Source organism: Kryptolebias marmoratus, linkage group LG12, assembly GCF_001649575.2.
Source record: "Kryptolebias marmoratus isolate JLee-2015 linkage group LG12, ASM164957v2, whole genome shotgun sequence".
In the NCBI taxonomy this organism is placed as follows: Eukaryota; Metazoa; Chordata; class Actinopteri; order Cyprinodontiformes; family Rivulidae; genus Kryptolebias; species Kryptolebias marmoratus.
In genome coordinates, this window is record NC_051441.1 from 17,764,674 (window position 1) to 17,785,477 (window position 20,804).

At 43.0% G+C, this 20,804-nt stretch overlaps 4 protein-coding genes across 7 annotated transcripts in view; all 4 read left to right on the forward strand.

Annotated features, from left to right (window-relative positions):
- Positions 1-2,884, forward strand: part of foxred2 (FAD-dependent oxidoreductase domain containing 2) — an 8,101-nt gene extending 5,217 nt beyond the window's left edge. For both annotated transcript variants that reach the window (XM_017416467.3, XM_037978755.1), the window contains exons 7-10: positions 980-1,145; positions 1,465-1,691; positions 1,761-1,931; positions 2,101-2,884. In XM_017416467.3, coding sequence (XP_017271956.1) covers positions 980-1,145; positions 1,465-1,691; positions 1,761-1,931; positions 2,101-2,339 — 803 coding nt within the window. In that variant the 3' untranslated portion in view covers positions 2,340-2,884. The remainder of the gene's footprint in view (positions 1-979; positions 1,146-1,464; positions 1,692-1,760; positions 1,932-2,100) is intronic.
- An 880-nt stretch (positions 2,885-3,764) lies between these two features.
- ankrd54 (ankyrin repeat domain 54) lies at positions 3,765-9,260 on the forward strand. The gene is made up of 8 exons (XM_017416518.3): positions 3,765-4,356; positions 4,694-4,741; positions 4,842-4,940; positions 7,412-7,483; positions 7,633-7,680; positions 8,046-8,170; positions 8,274-8,381; positions 8,512-9,260. Exons 1-8 carry the CDS (start codon positions 3,987-3,989, stop codon positions 8,584-8,586), a joined length of 945 nt encoding a protein of 314 aa, XP_017272007.1. The 5' UTR covers positions 3,765-3,986; the 3' UTR covers positions 8,587-9,260.
- Positions 9,261-9,361: 101 nt separating this feature from the next.
- hmgxb4a (HMG box domain containing 4a) lies at positions 9,362-14,528 on the forward strand. Of its 2 annotated transcripts, none has more exons than XM_017416509.3 (13): positions 9,362-9,471; positions 10,086-10,165; positions 10,341-10,471; positions 10,562-10,637; positions 10,747-11,337; positions 11,441-11,644; positions 12,372-12,547; positions 12,638-12,719; positions 12,817-12,881; positions 12,972-13,068; positions 13,151-13,314; positions 13,402-13,524; positions 13,873-14,528. In XM_017416509.3, the coding sequence occupies exons 2-13, from the start codon at positions 10,144-10,146 to the stop codon at positions 13,915-13,917; spliced, it is 1,776 nt and encodes a 591-aa protein (XP_017271998.1). In that variant the 5' UTR covers positions 9,362-9,471; positions 10,086-10,143; the 3' UTR covers positions 13,918-14,528. The 2 variants fall into 2 exon arrangements, with proteins under 2 accessions (XP_017271998.1, XP_017271999.1); XM_017416510.3 differs by lacking the exon at positions 9,362-9,471 and adding an exon at positions 9,501-9,744.
- A 1,274-nt stretch (positions 14,529-15,802) lies between these two features.
- On the forward strand, positions 15,803-20,400 carry si:dkeyp-69e1.8 (uncharacterized protein LOC100001340 homolog). Of its 2 annotated transcripts, XM_017416538.3 has the most exons (3): positions 15,823-15,964; positions 16,376-16,518; positions 17,364-20,400. In XM_017416538.3, the coding sequence occupies exons 1-3, from the start codon at positions 15,940-15,942 to the stop codon at positions 18,231-18,233; spliced, it is 1,038 nt and encodes a 345-aa protein (XP_017272027.1). In that variant the 5' UTR covers positions 15,823-15,939; the 3' UTR covers positions 18,234-20,400. The 2 variants fall into 2 exon arrangements, with proteins under 2 accessions (XP_037834752.1, XP_017272027.1); XM_037978824.1 differs by lacking the exon at positions 16,376-16,518 and having other exon boundaries at positions 15,803-15,964.
- The last annotated feature ends 404 nt before the right edge of the window (positions 20,401-20,804 follow it).

Consider the following 20,804-nt stretch of genomic DNA (forward strand, 5'->3'; position numbering starts at 1 on the left):
TAAACATTTGAAATATGAGTTTGTATGTAATGTATGAATATAATATACAAGTTTCACTTTTTAAATGGAATTACTGAAATCAATCTACTTTTTCATGATATTCTAATTTTATGACCAGCACCTGTATGAGCTTTATGTGCATGCTCCACACCTTGTTTACCATTATTAGTGTGTTTTTGTAGCAGCGTTACAGCACCTCCTACAGGCCTGGCACAATTACTGCAGGGTCTTAGGTCATTATTGTTCTTTTTTTGTTTGTTTTAACATTTATGAAGATAATTACTGGACAAACAAAATGATCGTTTTAGAAAAAAACTGCGTTTCCGTGAACGAGGCCCAATTAACCTTTGGAGTGGGCTCAATTCAAGATGGCTGCCGCAGCTGATCAAACTTAGCAAACACTAAAATGTCAATAACTTGGGCATTTTTGTAGATATTTAGCTCAAATTTGGTGTGGTAGGAGATCAGAATAATCTCTATCACATATTCTGAGCACGAACAGATCATCTTTGTTCAAAACTTTGGCACGCATCAATAAAATTTTTGTACCATGTAGATTGGAAAAACACAGATTTAGAGAAACACGATAAAGCAGCCTCACTTTATCCTAATCATGTTACCATTAAACTTTGAGCAGGTGATGAAATGGTTCATTACTGAGATGAAATTGAAAACAATATTAAAGAAAATAAAGGAGCTGCAACAGTTTTGGTCAAACCTTTAGCCAATCTAAGAATATTCTTGAGTTTTGGTGTGTCATTATTGTGGACGTTGTCTCCACCTAGTGGTGCAGCATGGGTATTTCAGCGCTTTTGTTAGAACGTTTGGACAGAGAGTTTTGGAAGAACGGAAAAAGTAAAGTATTCATTTAAAAATCAGGAGTGGAGTGTATCTTCTCACATTGTGGTTCACACGATTCATGGAGACAAAGTGTATTTAAAACCAAACTGTCTGTGCCACTTGTTGATTCGCCCCTCAGCCCGAGCCGTACACCGTGTGCTCGAACGCCGCTACCACGGCAACCCGTGGCCATCCACCAAAGTCTCGACGTCGCAGTTGCTGTCCTGGATTCTGAAGCGGATCGGCGAGGCTTCCGGGCCGTACCAGATGTTTGAGGTGCTCGGGGATGTTATCCTTCTTCGAGGGTGAGCAGATGCTGCTTTGGTGTTGCTTTTTTTCCCGCTGAGCCTTGTTTTGTTTTTTTCTTCGCAAGACGCTGAGTTCTGACAATCCAGCTGTAATATTCTTTCATTCAGGGTTTCATTCCTTCAAACATGTTTTGGCCGGAAGGAAATTGACACCCAAAGCACCTCTACTTTTAAGTAACGTGAACTAACGATGGTTTATCGAACAGATTGTCTTTCTGCACCTCTTGACCTTACTGAAGCTGTACAAGAAAACACAAATCCTTGCATCGCTTTCCCTGTTCTCATATGTTTCTCCTGTCCTCTGCTCGTCTTCCAGCGCTCACTGTGAGTACGTGGAGGAGTTCCTCCTCCAGGCCTTGCCCCACTTTTCTTCTCTCTCCGGCCACGAGGTTTCCAGCCACGGGCTGATAGTGGTCGCCATGCAGTACGGGAAGAAGGAGATCGACTCCCTTGGGCGCGACAGGGCGGAGACCGACTGGACCAGAGCTTGGGAATCCAACTTTCTCCACCCTGTTTTATATTACTACAAAACACTCCCGACAGGTGAGAAGAAATGCTGCAAACATCAGAAAGCTCCTGCTCATATATTTATTTATATGTTTTACATCTCAGAGGAAGAAATGAAGACGCGCCCCCAGGGCTGGCCTTTACCAAGACCCGAGGCGATTCATCACATGGTTGAAGACTTCCTCACAGAGTGGGACGGTCCCCTGTCTCACATCCAGCCACTGCGACGCTTCCTGGAGCATTGTGTCAACACTGACCTCAGAGCCTTCTATGCAGGTAAAGCAGGAGGTTAAAGTAATCCTTCAAGCCTTTTAAAGGGGGGCTTCTGTGGAAGGATTATAAACAATCAGCTAGTCAACATTAGCCAACGCAAACATGGCTGCAACCCAGTCAGTTCTGATACGTGTTGGACTCTCGTTTTTGTGTTTCCTCTCTGTTCGTCCAGAATCCTGTTTCCGCTCAGCCCTCACGCACCGCAAGCCGCCGCTCTTTTGCCAGCAGGGCTACTTGAATCGGCGAGGCGTCCCGCGCAGCCACCGACTTCGGGAGCCGGTTCCCAGTGCTGGAGCGACGGCGGCCGCAGAGCGGGGTGCAGCCGGCACGCCAGGGGCTGACTCGGCGTTCCCGCACTACCTGGCGCCGGCCGGGGCAGCCATGTCGTCAGGACTGAAACTTGACTTCTGATTGTTTGGCCTGCTCAAGTGGCGCAAGGCTGTTTAAGTTGCTCTAAATCGCTACCTCCTTCGCTAAAAATGGTTCCCTCCACAAGACCAAATATTTGAAAAGAATACTGTCCTACTGATCAGGGAGTCCTAACCAGTTTTATCCAGTGATTTTATAAAATACACTAATTTATTCTCACAGACTATCCTCAGCATGGGTGTAAGTTCACTGCTTGAGTAATTCAACTAAAGACTTATTTTTTCTTTCTTCAAAACAATCAGTATTTCCTTATCTATTAATGATTCTCTTGTCCCCCAGACTTATTGGAGGACTTATTTATGTTAAAACCTACAGGTTGGAAACTTCTTATTATCGAAAAGCTGCTTTTTTCCTCAAAGCTCCTCTATTCTTCACACATATTTTATATTTACGGCACTGTGTGTTATTGAACTCTGTGTAAAATGAGGTGGTTTTTTTACGAAGTATTATGCATTATTTGTTTTTACATATTTAAAAAAAATAAACATATATAAGAAATATGAATGACCTATCATTCATTGATGGGACACATATCGCCCCCTGCCTTTCATTACAGACGTTTAGACTAAGATAATGTTTTGTAGAGATATGATGGAGTTGTGGCTGTTTGGTCAAAGCTTGGAAAAAAAAAAGATCTGTGTGTTGTCATGTGATACCGCAAGATGTCACAGTCCGAGTATGTATTGTGAATGACTCTCAGCTACTATCATGCCAATTTTTAGCAAAATATCTGTAAAACTGACTGAATTATCACCATTTGTGTGTTTTCTAAGATTTGTTGGCTGTGGTGGCCATTTTAAGTTGTATTGGCTCCAAAAGTTGTTCACTTGTAGATATGCATTTACTGATTATTTCCTGAAAGTTTTATTAAAATCCATCCAGTGGTTCATAAGATATTTTGCTAACAGACAAACACAAATGACTCCTAATAGGTAATGGCAAAAGTTGAAACAAAGACCTAGCACAATTTTTTAGTGCTTAGAATATGTGTTGGGGATCAGTCTCAACTACTACCGCACCAGATTTTAGGTCATTACCTGTGAAATTGGCTGAGTTAGAGCCATTTTGTGTTTTTTAATGTCAGTTGGAAGTGACAGCCATCTTGAATCGGGTTGCCTCCAAATGTTAATCAGTTGTAGATGTACATCCACTCAATACTTTCTGGAAGTTTCATTAATATCTATCCTCTGGTACATGAAATATTTTGTTAACAGACAGAGGAACAAACACACAAGCACACGGTTGTCCTCGGGTTTTACATATTTCCTAGTACGCATGCTCAGATATATTTGGGCTCTGATTGGTCTTCCACAAAGCGCATTTGATTGGTTGCTTCATTGCGTTCATCCTATTGGCCAGCAGTAAATAAACAAGGTGAATTCTGATTGGTCATTAGCGATGTGTAGCAGTTGATTGTACAATGGCTGCACCTCTTACTACGATGAAACGTAAATTGTTTAAAAAAAAGACATTTTGCTGTTGTTGACGCTTCTTGCAGCAATGGCCGCGGACGATAAACATGCTGCGGGGAAACTCGACCCCTAATTCCGCTGAAAGCTGCGTTTCCTGTTTAGGTTTGGCAGGGGTTGTTTTACGGACAGCAAAACTCGCTGTAAATCACGATAAAACATGGACGTCGTTGTCTCGGATCATGACCGATCCAGCTCCGAGGGGGAGTACGAACCCAGGCGCGAGCCCCTGGAAGCGGCGGACGGTAAAGCGGGGAGGATGGTGGACGACGTGGGTCCCGCTGCTGCCGCCGCTGCCGCTGCCGCTGTCGGCTTCGGGATAAGCGGCATCGGGGAGGGCAAAATGGTTCTGGGTCGAGTCGGGCAGAGGGACGACAAAGAGCTCAGGTACCTGCACTTGTTGTGGGAGCCGGGACGAGGCGAGCTCGAGCCGGGTGGGGTGGCGGGGAAGCTGGGGAAGATAACGGGGAGCCGGGCCAGGAGACACCGCACCGTCCGGAACCTGGGTCCTATTGCGAAAGACATTTACGGTAAGAAACAGGTCATTTACTTTATAAACAAGGGCTTAGGAAATGCGAAAACATTGTAAAATTGGTATCTGAACACGCCATTGTTGCATGAACAGCAATAATATGGATAAAACAAGAAATAAAGACAGGAAATGTTGGGTCCTATGGCACACATAAGAAAAGTTATATAGAAAATGAAATGTAGAAAATATTTTAAAGCTATCAATTCCTGTTTATAGTTGTATAACAATAACTGTGTTATGAAAAGTGCTCCTATACATATAATAATTTTGTCTTTCCCAGAAATTTATAGAGTGATGTTTCCATCCCTGTCACTTTGACTATCTTATCTCCACAGCTGCCAAGAGACTGAGGGAAGCAGCCAACAGCAACGATATCGACACAGGTATCAGTGTGGCGACGCAGTAGGCAAATGATCTGCAAAGCCGTGTGAGGAAAGGATAATTAAGGATATCTCTGTGTGTGTGTTTATTGAATTGTTATAGTGCGAAAGCTTCTGCAAGATGACATAGACCCCTGTGCGGCAGATGACAAGGGAAGGACAGCTCTTCATTTCTCCTCCTGCAATGGAAACGACAGCATCGGTGGGTTCGAAACGGCTCCTTTTAGACCCGTGGCCCTCGGACCGAGTCGGCTTCGCCTCTGATTTAGGGTTGGGCGATATCCGGGTTTATAAAATTCCATTAAGCCGTACTGAAATTATACCCCGGAATACAGCATTAACCATCTGCCAGCAAAAGACTTGGAACGCTGTCTAGATTAATTAATGTGCGTGATTTAGAGGGCTTGAATATATTTTACCCTAATTTTCTAATTTTAAATACGCAACGAATAAGTATTTTTAGTCGCGTCGTGGAACAAAGTGATTTAAAACAACAAATAAGTTTTAAAAAAAAAAACTTAAAAGATTTATACAGAATCAACATGTCACTGAAGGCAAAGGAGATAATGTTTCTGATTGTGTCTGTGTGTGTTTGTTTCACTGTAGTGTTAGCATGATACCTCATGAACCACTGGATGGATTTTAATGAAACCTTTTAGAAGTAATCATAGGATGTACGTCTAATCTACAGCTGGTTAACTTTTGGAGTCAGCTTGGTTCAAGATGCACAACCACAGTCAACTGACTCCAAAAGGGTGACAACTCAGTTTATTTTACAGATGTCGAGCTAGTTTGGCGTGGCAGTAGCTAAACATCATTCCCATTCCACTATACACCAAAAAAAGGCCATCGTTTTCTACATTTCAGGAAAACAAACCTGATCACCTTTACGCACCTTATTTTATTTTACCTGGAAGGTTGCCCCGAGAGAAACCATCTCTTCTTCCAGGGAGTCCTGGTGTTGATGGCAGCATAAATAGAAACCGAGAACAATTGTATTAAGTCTCAATACAAGAGAAAAGGCATCAGTAGAATTCAAATTAACATATAAATACAAGCAGAATAAAAGCAATAGAATAGAATCAATGACGAGTTTCTTTCAGTGCAGCTTTTAACCTTATTAAAGTCCAGCCCCGGACCTGGGGCCTGTCCCGCCTCAGATACAATCTAGAAAGATGAACAATGCAGCTATTTTATATTCAAATGTCACTTTTTGCAAATGACAGGTCAGAGCTGCATGTAGTGACATTAACAACTAAGGGTGTACAGATGAGTTGGGATTTTTTTTTACTTCTTTATGCTTTCCACTGAAATTCACAACACTACATTTTCTGTTAAATAGTTCCTCCAGTATTAGACTAACCTTCTAACCGCGAGTTCACATTTGACGGCTTTAGTCCCGCCGAAAACATTTCAAAGTTTTCTTTGTGAAATCTCTGCTGGTAATCGTGCCATTATAGAAAACCGTATGCAAATCCAGTGAGCTCATTCACGGAGCTCATGGAGTCCTGTCAGGGTGTCACTTAATTAAATTAAAAAAAAAATCCATTATCTGCTGGTTGGATTAGTATAAGACATAGATAACTGTATTAATTGATATAGAAGCAACCTGGTGCAAAGTTCTGCTTCGGTTCAACCATGAAACTAAACTTTGTTTTTATTTTAAAGAGCGCTGACAACAACTGTGCTTGTTACTGTAGGCACAGTTCAACTTTTGGGAGTAAAAAGGAATCAGTCTTTTATTACAGCAGCTGTTCAACAAGCTGAAACCTACAGAGAGGAAGACTTCACCTGCTTTTATCCACTCCCTTCAGCTGATACATGACTGCAGAGGGCTAACATGAACTGTAGTTAAACATTAAATACTGTAATAGGAAAGCTTTGTTTTTATGTTTAGTGCCTGATTTGATGTTCCGTCCATTTCTGATAGAAAGGTGAATGATGCTCCTCTACTCTGACTCGTTGTTTTACTGCCTTGGTTGCATTAAAACGTCACTCATTTTTATTCAAATCCTCTCCGAACTTTAATCCGTGCAGCATTTTTCAATATTTTTTTGAATTTTTTTGTATCTCCACTGAAAACTAAAGTGATGTTTAGCTCAAGTGTTTAAAAAAAAAAAAATGAGTTGCAGCTGCTTTTACGTACGCCGGTAAATGTAACCACTATAAATGAAAGATCAGTTTATGGTTTATGTGATGGGTTTTTTTTTTTTTTTTTTGTCATAAACTGCTTCCTTTCCTTTGCCGTAAGTGCTCGCTTTGTGAATCAAGGAAGTCCCGTCGAGTCGCGTCGGTTCAAAGTCTGTCAGCGGGAGTTTCGTGTTATTCGGCTGGTAAAATGCAACTGCTGTGAAAAGCAGCAACACTGAAACAGGTTACCGGTTTACTGCTCTGACTCTTTTCGCTTTTGTGTCGTTCGCTCTTGAACCCGCTCGGCCACTGCAGCTCGTACAACAGAAAAGCAGAAATGTAAAAAAAAACCCAAAACCCGAAAAGCACAACCAGGTTCATATTTAGGTGTTAAAATATCCCCTGCACCATCGCAGAGGGAGTGGCAGGGTCAAGGAAAACACCTTCCAGCAGTTTCCAGAGCAGCTTCCTGCAGTCGAGACTGTAACGCAAGAGACTGAAAGTGAACAAGCCTTTCTTTTAAATGTCGTTTTTGTGTTACAGTGCAGCTGCTGCTGAGCTACGGCGCAGACCCCAACCAGAGAGACAGCCTGGGGAATACCCCTCTGCATCTGGGTGAGAGAACCACCCTGACCTGTAAATAAAACAACAACAAAACACCTGGACGTGCTGTTTAGTTTTGTTTACTGAGCTGCTGAAGTGAATAGAAAAGTGAAAAGCATCAAACATTCAAGGGAAATGTGTTCTGGTGTTTGTTCCTGCAGCGGCCTGCACCAACCACGTGCCCGTAATCACCACGCTGCTGAGAGGAGGTGAGGCTTTTGGGGAAAAAAAGTGCCCGATAATACGTTTCTTTTGTTGTTGTTTGGTTCAAAACTGGAAGCAAAGTCGAGTGTTTCCTCCAAACAGTATGGAGGAAGAAGAAAACTGCTCTCTTTTATGTTTCAGGATGTACTGTAAAATAAAAAATAAAAAAATCAGGTTCTAAAATTTGTCAAATCTAACCTCAGGTGTACAAAAACACACAGATCTGTAAGTAAATGGTTGTAGTTATGATTCAGACAGTAACATGTAAATTTAGACATGCTAAATGTTTTGTTTTTTTACTAGAATAAATCAAACATTTATTACAATTTCTAAATGTGTGATTAAATATTTCCTCGCTGTTTCCCTTCAGGAGCCCGTGTGGACGCCCTCGATCGAGCAGGCAGGACCCCGCTGCATCTGGCCCGCTCCAAGCTTAACATTTTGCAAGAGGGAGAATCACGCAGCTTAGAGACCCTAAGGGGGGAAGTCTTACAGGTACAGAAGGAGTCAATGCGTCAAGATTTGGACCTTTTTTGTGACAGACATACGTGTCCGCATTCTGGACTGATACAGATCAACCTGTTTGTTTCCCGTCCAGATTATCCAGATGCTTCGAGAATACCTGAACTTAATGGGTCAGAGCGAAGCTAAAGAAAGGCTGGAGCACATCTCGACACAGCTGCAGCACACACGCACCAGAGAGCAGGTAAGAACTGCGTGAAATACCAACCATGCGTATTGGTTCTGCGTTTACACCTGCTGCTAATAAACTGTAAATGAGTCTACTTTTGTCTCAGCGCCTCTCTCACGTGGCCGCCTGCTTTTCTTTCCTTCAGGTGGACGAGGTGACGGATCTGCTAGCCAGTTTCACGTCACTCAGTCTGCAGAAACAGAACTTGGGCGACAGGTAGAGAACGAAGCGCGTGCAGAAGCGACGCCCTGCTCTTTTTCGAGCGGGACAAGCCTCGGATTCTTTTTTTAAAATTTTTTATTCCATCCACAACCTGAACCATCAGGTCTGCCCCAATCTCAGTGTTCAGATAAAGCACGGCTCTGTTGGACAACCGCACGCCTTATTTTAACCAAGATAAGAGAGCTTTTACCAGCCACGCCACTACAGACCTGTGTGCTAAGGTGCTAACGTGGTGTCCTGGCACAGAATAGAGCTTGAATTTTAAAATGAAGTGCTGTCAGTACATATTAATGACAAAGTGACAGCTTTAGGTTTAAAAACAAACAAACAAACAAGGTAAAAATACCCCGAGAACAAGGATTTAGTGAAGTAGAAGGTAACTCAGAAGTACTGAGGGACCCTGGCTCTTTTAGTTTGTGTGTGTAAGGGTGATTCAGTGTGTGTGGGTGTATGTGTTTTCTCTTTTTGCCTTTCATTATTAAATATACTGTGATAATTATAAAACAAATGATTTGACGGTTCTGACTGATGGATTTTGATGTTCTCCTATGAAAAGTGTCTTTATTTTGTTGCCTTCTTTTTGTAACATGTTTCTTTGTGAACTGTATTGTAAAGATGTTGGAAATAGATATGAATCAATAAATGAATATCTTTGCTGTTTGTGGCACTTGACACAGTTTATCGTGTATTTGTATGTACATAATTTGCATGTTACACATTGTATTTACACATTAAACAGAGCAACTTTGCAGCCTCTGGTTTCATTTCTTGCAGCTGATTGGCTGCGTTGGCCGACGCCCCGCCCCCTTGTGCGGAGACGTTTTGTTGTCTGCCGACAGTAAAGATGGCGGCAGGACCCGCGTAAATTGGAGACCCCATTGAGGTAGTAAAAATTAACGAAGCCTCGTATTCCTCACCTTTTTGAAGCTTTTTTTAAATTGCACTCAAACAGGGAGGAGGTGGAAAACTACAGAGTTAGCGGAGTAGGTGTTTGTCGCGGTGTTCCGTGCACTCGCAGCGGCCTCGGCCTTGCTGTCTCCGCAAAGCCTCGGTGTTTCCTGAGCCGCCCCCGCCGGAACGCTGACTGGAAACTCGGAGGGATCTCTTGTAGCCGTAGCAATGCTGGAGTCTGACTGCCAAAGTGAAAAGATAGGGGGTGTGTTTTTGTATGTTTACGAAAGTAGGCGGTAATGTGTTTAGTTAGTTTTTTTTTTTTTTTTACACCGGGTTGCAGGTGACAGACTAAACCAGATTATTGAAATCATAACACGGATGATATTATACCACAAGTGGCAACACTTGTCTATTTTTGAGTCCCTTCAGGGTACTTACAGTATCTATCCTGCTTGTAGTACTTAGACACACCTGCCAACATCTGTCTTCTCAATAAACTATCAAATGTCTTGAGTTTTTCCACGACTACTGTTTGTTTTTGGTCACATTATTACCATTTAATAAATAACTTGCATTGTTTTTTTTATGTGGTGCGCTTAACAGGGCAGTGTCCTACTTCTCATGTTGACTACCAAATCCCAACACAAGTAAAGAAGAAACCATGGCATATGAGGAGTTAAAGGGTAAAGAAAAAAGGGTTATTTTTTTCCTCTAATGTACTTGATATGTGTCACAAAAACTGCATTTATTTCCCTTCTACTGCACAACTAAACAGGCTGCTTGTAGACTATAATAAATACAGCATTGGAATAAACACCTTGTCATAAGAGATCTCACTTTAAATATGTTATATTTTAGACATGGGGGCAGACGGAGGCCTTGTGGCCGGTCGTAGTCAGAGAGAGAAGAGGAGGTCGTACAAGGATCTGTTACGAGAGGAGGAGGAGATTGCTGCTGAGGTACGAAAGTCATCCAAGAAACGGCCAAAGGTAAGTTATTTGTCCTCAGTCACTCAAATTTGGTGTTAATGCTTGTTACAGTGGTAAAAATGAGTCTATAATTGTGTTAATCCATTTTAGGATTCAGAATTCTTCATGATGAGCGGAGACTTGCACAAAAAGAAGAAGAAGCATAGCGATGACTACTACTACATGGGTGAGAAGTTTTCTTGGTAGAAACGCGAAAGAAGATGAAGTTTACTGTGAAAAAGTTTTACTTTTGAAACTTCCTGTTAAGTTTATTTCCTTTATTTTGGCTTCATCAGATCACGAAGGTTCAGGTCCACCTTCCCATAAGAAGAAACACAAGTCTGCCGACCGCTCGCCGCCTCTTTCGTCCCCTTCATCGTCACATTCAACAGACACAGCGATGGGCCTCCTGCAGGCCATTACCTCTCCTATGGCCACAGGCTCAGACCCCAACCCCCACCTGCACAAGAAGCCCTCCTATCCGACGTTCTCCTCCCACTCCTCCAAGGACCGCAAACGCGAGAGCGGCGGCGGCGCAGGTGGAGGCAAAGGCACCCACTCGTTCTCGCTCTCCCGCCCCGTGTCCTCCTCGTCGTCGTCCTTCAAGAAGCACTCGTCGTCCTCCTCCAAGTCGTCTCTGTTCCACGGCGGAGCTCCCAAGGAGGAGCCCCTGACTCTGCGCGAGGCAGACGGACTGAAAATGAAGCTCATCATGTCGCCGGAGAAAGAGGAGCCGGAGAGCTTCCCACTGACGTCACACTCATCCAAAAGTGGTGGGAAGAAGGAGAAAGACAGAGAGAGGATGCAGCCATCAAAGTCACCGAAGAAGAAGCTGCAGCAGAACAGAGACCCGCTGCCTGTAGTTGGGAAGGAAGTGGAGGTGGAAGGTAAAACGAACACTCGGTATTCCATAGAATACACTTTGTTCAGATTTCTGCTGATTTCTGCTTGAAAGTCGTGTTTATCTGTGTTCGTCTCTCTCCCGCGCAGGTCATTATGGGGGTGGCATGGGAGATGACAGCTCTTCGTCTGGCGGGGAGCTGGAGGCTGGTGAACTGGTTATAGATGATTCGTATACACACTTGTCCAAGAAGAAGAAGAAGAGCAAGAAAAGCAAGAAGAAAAAGGACAAAGAGAAAGACCGGGACAAGGACAAAAGTGGGAAGGACAAGAAGCACAGTAAAGGATTTAGTGGTGAGTTAATGTTTAATTAAAGGATTTTTTAAGCAGGGTTGTGGTGTACTAAAACTTGCCATTTTGGGACCAAATTCCTCTCTGTTAATATTCTTTTACTGACATTGACCTTGGATTTTTATACACATCAAAGATTCTGTAAACCGTGTGATCTTAGTTATATTTTCTGTAATCACTTGAGCTTTTTGCACTCTACTTAAAGGTATAGTTCACCTATAATGATTGTTAAAAACAAATTTATGAAGAAACTGACTCACTCAATGCGCCTGTATCCGTCATTGTCACAGCTTGCTTTGCTACCAGTTATTAGCCAAACTTCTGTGTGGACAACAGCGAGCGTAGTTTTCGTTTACTAACAGGAGAGACAGACTGCATCAAGTATTCATACACTCGTGTCCATCAGATTTCACTCTTTTAAAGGCCTAATAAAGCTCTGCAACATTCTAATTATACTCCAACATATTACTATGTTGTTCTGTGTTGCAGAACAGTGTTTTTAAGTTGTTAAAGCCTCATCAGTCCGGTCAGGATTAACCTCTGTTTCTCCAAAGAGCAATCTACAGCAGATAAGATACTGACTGTTCAAAAACCTTCCACAAAACCCCACTCTGAAAGACCTGAACTTTGCGCTAACGTAAAGAAGAACTCTTAGGGATATAACTCTGAGACGGAAACACTGATACAGTTCTTATCCCCTGAAACCTTCATTTGTGTATATTTTCACCAGACTCCTCCAGAAGCCACAGCCACTCCCATCCTACCGTCACTCACAGCGCTGTTGGTCCGATGTACGCCATGAGCAAGCCCATCCCTCCCCACCACCAAAGCAGCGATGGGACAGCAGAGAAGAAGAAGAAGAAGGAGGATAAAGACAGAGAAAAGCACGATAAGGAGAAAGATAAGGTATGGGGGGCTGCTCAGTCCTTAGTTTTGTAGTTTTGGCTGCTTTGTCCTTCCTTTTTGTCTTACGTGAATATTTTTACTCTCATCTAGGCGAAGAGGAAGACTACTACAGCATACCAGGTGTTTTGTAAAGAGTACAGGGTCAACATAAATGCGGAACAACCAGGACTAGGTCAGTACAGCGCTGATGTGTGGAATACTTCAGTCATTGTCCTGTCACATGTAAATAAAAAGCAATCGTGTAAAACGTTTGTACGTTTTCTCTGCAGACTTTGGTGAGCTGAGCAGGAAGCTGGCAGAGGTGTGGAAGGCCATGCCAGAGAAGGACAAACTGGTGGGTTTTTGTTTTGTCTGCGTTTATGAATATAGCCGCCGCTCTTGCAGTTGTGATGACGTGTTTGTGCGCGTCCCCTGCTCTCGTCAGGTGTGGAGGCAGAAAGCTCAGTATCTGCAGCACAAACAGAACAAAGCTGAGGCCACCACGATAAAACACAAGACCGTCAACGATGGCAAAAGCAAAGGTGTGTTTGTCTGGTTTCCCATTCCTGTTTTCTGTCACGCCGTGCTCCGTTGCTTGGTAAATTAAAGGTTTTGCCGTCACAGTCGTAGGACCGGCAGCGGGGGTGGTGTCGCCAACCAGAGCTCCTGGCACCGTGTCCCTGTCCCCGGCCCGAGTGCCAGACGTCGACCCCATCGATGCGGCGGCTCACCTGCAGCTGCTTGGAGAGTCCCTGTCTCTGATCGGCCATCGGCTGCAGGAGACAGAGGTGAGCTTCTGCATTCTGATCAATCACCACGAAGGAAACTCCGGCCTGAACACGTCCGACCCATGACTTATGATCTGCTGTGTTTAGGGGATGGTGGCGGTCTCCGGGAGTTTGTCTGTTCTTCTGGACTCCATCTTGTGTGCTCTGGGCCCGTTGACCTGCCTCACAGCGCAGATACCGCAGCTAAACGGATGTCCTCGAAATGTCTTGGTACAGTATTCATATTGCTCATAAAAATGTGCCTCGGTTTTTAAATTAGCCGTTAACATACATTCATTTAAATAGTTTATGGGACTATCATTTTGATAGACAAATCTCTTTTATTCCTCTGGTCGTAACATGCTGATAACACTCACAAAGGTTGCCATCTGCCGTGGTGCTTTTCATGGCAGGGTTGCATTTTTCTACTGATCTTGTTTCTGCTGTTAGAGCTACATTTTTTAGCATAAAAGGACAAATTAAACGAGTTGTGAAAAGTGCTAATAACTTATAATCGTGTGTGGAGGATGTAATATTAGACTATAGCTTTCTAAAACATCCTTTTCTTTTTTTCCCCAGTCAAACACATTGGACAACATCGCCTACATCATGCCTGGACTGTGAGTTCACGACGAGCCTGAATATGGAGGAATACATTGTCAAAAGTAAAAGAAAGGAAAAAAAAAGTTGTATATTGACTGGAGGGGTCTGTTACCGGAGAGCCCTCAGGACTTTAACTTAAGCCTCTTCTTGGCATCTGAATATCTGGACATTTCTAGCGTCAGCATGTTTTTTAAAGCGTATTTTTAGGAAAAAAAACAAGTTTCTTAATTTTCTAATTGCCGTGTTTTTAAAACCACCTTTTACTGAACGTGTTTGCGTGTTTGTCACCTCGGCTCGGTGTTTGCTGTTTCTGCACAGCAGCCTGTTTTACGGACGGTCGTATTGTCTGGACGCGTGCGTTTGTCGGGTCTTTAATGGGGTTAAACTTGTACGGCTGTGTCTGCGTTACACGCCTACAGCGTGGAATTTCTCACACCTCAGTTGTTCATTCACCATGTGTAAAGTATCTATTCTGTATATTTCTTTTTTTTACATTTTAAGCATTTAGGTTGGACAATGCCAGGACATTTAAATGTGATGTGGGGGGAAAAAAACAACAACAAAAATGAACAGCTCTTCCATCAGTTTGCCATTAGTTCAAAGCTGAACATTAAACATCTGCCAAAATAAAATGTTTTCTTTCTTTCTTTTAAACACAGCATTTAAATAATCAGCTGGTGTTCATTGAAGGAATGGAGGCTGCACACCTTCTTTCATTCAGGTTTAGAAGCTATAGCCATTTTTAGACAAAACTTGAAAATAACATGCATAGTCTCACTCTGTTTTGCAGCATTTCAGTGCTCAGAGTGTGTTGTGGATGATTCTCAGCAACTACCAGATCAATATAAAGCCACTTTTGTCTTGGTTAAGATCAATTAAGGTGGTGGCCATTTTGAACCCAAAGTTTAATCAGTTTTTGATGCACATCTAATGATTGCTTTCCAAAGGTTTCACTGAAATCCGTCCTGTGGTTCATGAGATATTTTGCTAACAGACATGAACACAGACAGATAAAAACACCAACGTCCAGATTTAAACTCTTGATTTTGGTCCAAGTGAACTTGTTTTTGAATTTAAGTAATTGTGTGAATGCTGAAGTCACACTGTTGTTGACCAAGGTTGTTTTTTTCAGTCTTTTTCTGCAAACTCAGTGCTGTTTTAAGCATATAAATATATATTTAAAACATTCAGGAGATGGTGCTATGACTTGGTTTATGTAACTTTTACACTTTTCAAAATATTTAACTTCATTTACAAATATTTTCCCTTCAGAAATACACAGAGATCTCTTTTCCTTGAAGCTGCTTTAGGAGACTTTATATTTTTATCTAACTCTGACTCTATATTTTTATCTTTATATTTTTAGCTAACATTCTGCTACTTTTAACTTTTAGCTAACTTTTTTGCTACTTATAGTCATCAGTCAGCCTTTTGATGTTTTTAGCCAGCGTTTTGATGATTTCAGCTTTTAGTAAATCTTTTGCTATTTTCAGCTTAAAGCTAAACTTTTGGGTATTTTCACTTCTAATTAGCCTTTTGCTACTTTTAGCTTTTAGCTAACATTTTGCTGCTTTTGGTCAGTGTTTTGATGATTTTAGCTTTTAGTTAGCCTTTTGCTACTTAACGCTTCTATCTTCAATTTTTTTACTTTTAGCTTTTAGGTAGCATTTTGCTACTTTTAGCTCTTAGGTAGGCATTTGCTACTTTTTGCTAGTGTGCTACTTTTAGTTTTTAGATAGCATATTGCTACTTCTGGCTTTTAGCTAGTGCTCTGCTACTTTAGCTTCCAGCTAGTCTTCTGGTTTTTTAAGCTTGAACAGCTCCGTTCTTCAGCCTCAGTATTCTCTGTATTTTCGCAGAGAGCTCTTTTTGGTCTAGTTTATAAAAAAATGTTTTTTTATATTTTTTCTCCCATCGACGCATGCGCAGAAGAGTTTGCGCTGTGTTTGCCTCTGGAGCAGAGGCAGGTCCGACTCTGACTCAGTCTGCTGCAAGCAGGAAGTCCTTTCATCCAACACTAAGGCCAGCAGGCAGCAGTAAGACATGTCAACATCTGCCTCCCAGTCCGGTAAGATAAATCCTGCTTTTGTTTAGCATGTGGTATTCCAGAAACTGAAAGTGAGGCATGGGGGTGGTAGCATAGGAAAAAAAAGTGTAGGCGCATCTCTGCTGCGTGTTTTCGCTGTTTTTTTTGCGGTTTGCGACGAGAGAAGAGGGCAGCTGCTTTGGGCGACGTCTGTTCTCGGAAAAGTGTCGGCGGTTCCGAGCAGACGGGGTGGTGACAAACACGGCTGCACAGATGGCAGCAGGCGGGGTGAAGTAAACACAGCTCCGCACAGAAACAATGGAGTGAGTCATGTGCGGTCAGGGAGTTTGATAACTCGCTCTGTGAACTTCACGCTCCGTTCTTTTTTTTTTTTTTTTTCTCTTTTGAAAGACGACAACACACTAAATAAAACCCACTGATGCTGCTTTGCAGAGCTGAGGCTGGTGGTCCTGGGCCCCAAACAGGCCGGGAGCAGGCCTGCAGTCTGCTCCATCCTGGGCCTGGAGGACCAGGGCCCAGCTGAGGGAGCTGCTCAGGAGTGCACCAAACACAGAGGAGAGGCTGCTGGCAGCCAGGTAGGAGCAGGAAACTCACTTTAGTTCAGTCAGATGTTACAGCAAACATGTGAAGTGGGGTTCTGTGTGAAGGTTATAAACAGTTAATATCTCACCTGTTGCAGATGGCTCTTTGAACGGCAGCACACGATCACGCTCTTTCACAACGCCAACCATTTTGGGACGCCGTTCTTATCGTTGTTGAGAATAAATCAGGACGTAAGGTTACAAGAGAAATGGAGCAACTGGGATTTGACCCTAGTGGTTTCCTTCAGAACCTTGTTAATTGCATGTAAACAAGCAAACAAAACAAAAAAAAAGCTATTACAGGGCACTGACTGAAATGTGACCCTCCAGGTCCAGATCACTAGCAGGGCGCAGTGGAAGAAATATGAAAATAATGACGTCTTCCTTTATGGATGAACTTAGTAAAGCACATAAAACTATGGAGAAAATGGACAATGTAGAAGTAAAAAAAACAATATTTGTCCAAACTGAGGTTGTTCAATGTGTGTTTCTACAATAGGCAAGACATAAATTGTTCATAACCTTTCCTCCAAACCCCACTTTAAAAGATCTGAACTATTCTTTTAAGCCTTATTTAGCTGCTTTCAGTGTAGCCACCGCAATGTTTTGATCTGTTAAGGTTTCGCTTCTGGTTTCTTCTGTAATTAGGTGTGCTAAAAGAAGCTCCCCCCTCAGGAGAAAAACTTCCTGAAGATAAACTCCACATTTCCTGCTCTGCTTGTTTATACCGTGCTAACACCACAGCAGATCCTAATGTGAAGGGTTTCCTGTTTCAGCTGGTTGTGGCTCAGAAGTTAGGATCAAAAACGGCCTGTTTGACGTGTTGGTTCTCCCTGTAGGTAGTGGTGGTGTCCAGTCCAGCCTGGTTCAGCTCAGCCTGCGACCCGGAGGAGAGAAGAAAACACATTTCCTCCCTCGTTGCCTTATCCAGCCCCGGCCCGCATGCCTTCCTGCTCTGTGTGGCGGTGAACCAGCCGGCCGAAGATGAAACCAAAGCGCTCGACGCCCTGACCAAGCTGTTCGGCCCCTCTGCAGTCAGCGGCAACACCATCGTGCTCTTCACCCACACGGAGGAGCTGGAGGAGGACGAGCAGCTGGAGAGCTACCTCGTCACGTGGCGCAAAGACCTCCTGGAGATGGTGGCGAGGTGCGGGGACCGTTACCACACCCTGGAGAGTCGCGGCGGCGGGGCCGAGGAGCAGCGGCGAGCCGCGGGCGAGCTGCTGGAGAAGGTGGAGCAGGCCGTGAGGGAGAGCGGGAGCCGGCACTTCAGCTGCCCTCTCTACCAGGAGGCCGAGGAGCGGCTGAGGACCAGGCAGATGGAGGTGGCGAGGCAGAGGCGGAGGGAGGGAGAGCCCGCGTCGCCCACACACGCCGAAGCAGGCGTGACGGAGGAGGAGGTGGAAGCGGCCCGGGAGGAGGCGGAGAGGAGCGTCGGAGGTTTCGATTTGGATCTCGGCGGCATTTTCTCGTCTTCCGGTGCCTCGCCTCCCTCCCGCGCGCCCTCGTTTCTCGGAGGATTGTGGGAGAAGCTGACGGCCTGGATCAGGTGGCTGCCCTCGCTGGTGAGAAGGGAGGCCCTGGTGGGGGCGCTGGTCGGCCTGTTTGTGGGAGGGCCCTTTGGAGGGATGGTTGGGGCCACTGTGGGCTCCGTGGCTACTGAAGTGGGGAAAAGGAAAACTGAGGAGAAAACCGAGAAAACTAAATAAGAGATAGTTTTATTAATATATGCAAGAAGTTTTACCTTTTATCTCTTTAACTGTTTATGGCAAACGATGCATCACCGATCTGTGGAGCTAACTGACCAATATCTGTTTAAATGCTGCAGCTGTGACGCTTCAAAGTGTTTCTGCATAAATATGACCAAAATAAATCACCTTTAAACGTCTGTGTTTGAACTAAAGCTGGAGGAAGACATTCCTTGTATTTGATCAAATCAACCCGTTTCCATTTATGAAAATGTAGTGGTAGTGTCATGGAAACCATGGTGAGAGTATTATGATTTTGGCATATTATGCTACAGCTACAAAATGTGGCGGTAGTGTCATGGTTTGGGAAAGTTATGCTACATCTGGAAACTGGTGGTAGTGTCATGGTTGGCACATATTCTGCTACGTATTTTTTTCATAATAAATGACGATTTTCTTCCTCCCTCAGTTTGTTTTTTAACCATTTTTGTCGATCCATGGGCGCAGCCATCTTTGAGTAAACAAGCACGGGCCCTGTTGCAACACCACCCCTGATGGGACAGGAGTTCTCATTTATCTGCCGAGGCTTCTGATTGGTCGATGTTGGGCGGTGTGACAGTGAGTCATTTTCCAGGCAGTGGATGACAGATTAATTTCTGAGAAAAGAACAGTTGGATCCTAACGACTAGAAAGAACGTCAAGACAATCTCCAGTTAAAATGTTTTCATTCATATCGGTTTTACAAGATTACTTCCTTCAGGTTTACGGCCTTGGGAGACGGTTCCTTGTCTCAGCTGAATTAATTCTCCATCTGATTTTCTGAAAACACTCCCAGTCCTTCCAAAGAGCCAACAATTCTCACAAATTGTCCTCAAAAACTGCTGATTTTGGACTCTTCAAACCTTCCCAGCCTTGTTCCAAATAACAGTAAAATGCATTTCTGATGTTTTAAATTTCAATTTTTTTCTGGTGGTTTTTCTCCTTTTCCTAAACATCCTCCTACTGCTGAAACCTTTGAACCCTTTGGAAATTGCCAAACATTAAAGTTAGCTTTTACAAAGAAAGCTTCAGTAAACTGTAACGGATGAAAGCTTTCACGGCCCACAGTTTCATCACTCAGCTTCTCCACTTATTTTCCATTTTCACAAGAGTACTGTTCTATCGGCTGGTGTTTATTGTGCAGAACTTTCAGTGTCTTCTTTAAAAAGTGTCTTTTAGAGTTTGAATTTGACACAAATCTTCTTCCACCACACTGAAACGTTCTGATAAATTTATTTAAGATCACTGATGCGGTTCACTTCCCGTTAATCCTGAAGAAACACACCGGCTCTTTTGCTTCTACTTTCCTGGGCAGGTTGATAGCTCTGTTATTTAGTTCTGGGTGGAGATTTGTTTTTGTTTTTTCTGTAATGCTGCAATTTCTCTGTGGGTTTTTCCATTACAACCAAATCGTCTGAGAATGGCAGACAATGAGTGCTTGTTCCTTTTTTTTTTTAAACATTCGTTCATTGACTCTAAAATTGTCCCTAGGTGTGAGTGAGAGCACGAATGGTTGTTTGTCTCCATGTGTCCCTGTGATGGACTGGAGATGGTCCACGGTGTCCCCCATCTCTCGGTCAGTGGCTGCTGGAGATACGAACCAGCTCCCCGCGACCCAAGAAGGAGAAGCGGGTAAAGAAAATGAATGGATGCTGCCATTAAACTTTGACCGTGTTATGAAATCTTTAACTAAGAATAAATTTTAAACTTTATCAAAGGGAAAGAAAGATTTTGTGTGACTGAGGATCATGCTCTTTATTCATGCCTGACTCTTTAACTATGGTGACTGCAGGTTGATGTGAAAAATGCTAAATATTAGATATTATTATTTTAAAGTCTGCACTGTACATTTACAGGAAGTGTTTGAACTTAGCTGTCCAAAATGAAGAGAGGAAAAAAAAAAAAGAAAAACTAATTTATATCAGGAAGAATACTGGAAATGTCGAAAAGCCCCATGTGGAGATGCCTCATTATGACAACTCCCAGTTTTAAACTTGTTAGTTATCCTGTTAAACTCCTGAGTTTTTTGTTTTTTTTTTAGAGCAGTGGTTTTTAAAGATCTCAGGTTCTGACACAAAAAATAAAAGCATCAGAGGCTTGAGACCCTGACTCTTGCTGGTAGAAGTGTGTAAATGTGGCTAAAAAAAACTGGACAAACTGAACTATTACAATCATTTTACCAGGTTAGGACTGCTTTTTAAATTATTTTGTAACAATTATGGCAATAAAAAAATGTACTTTTAGCAATCATCTTTAAGTTTTCATTTAATTTCTTGAAGTGAGATGATTTCCCCTGCTGTAGAAAAAGGTGCACAATGCAGTACCAGAAACCAGCCACAAGGTGGAGGCATTGAGCTCTAAATACAAGAAGTTTACAGCTTTAAGATATAAATATCATAATTAATTACTGCTTCCCGAGGAAATAAAAGCTGCTATTTTAGCTACACTTCACTGTTAGTTTTCTTGACATGTTTGACTGTGTGTTTTGGAGTTTCACTTTTGGGGTTACAGAGTTTGCAGCCTGTAACAAAGACTTGAGTTTGTGTCTTCCTG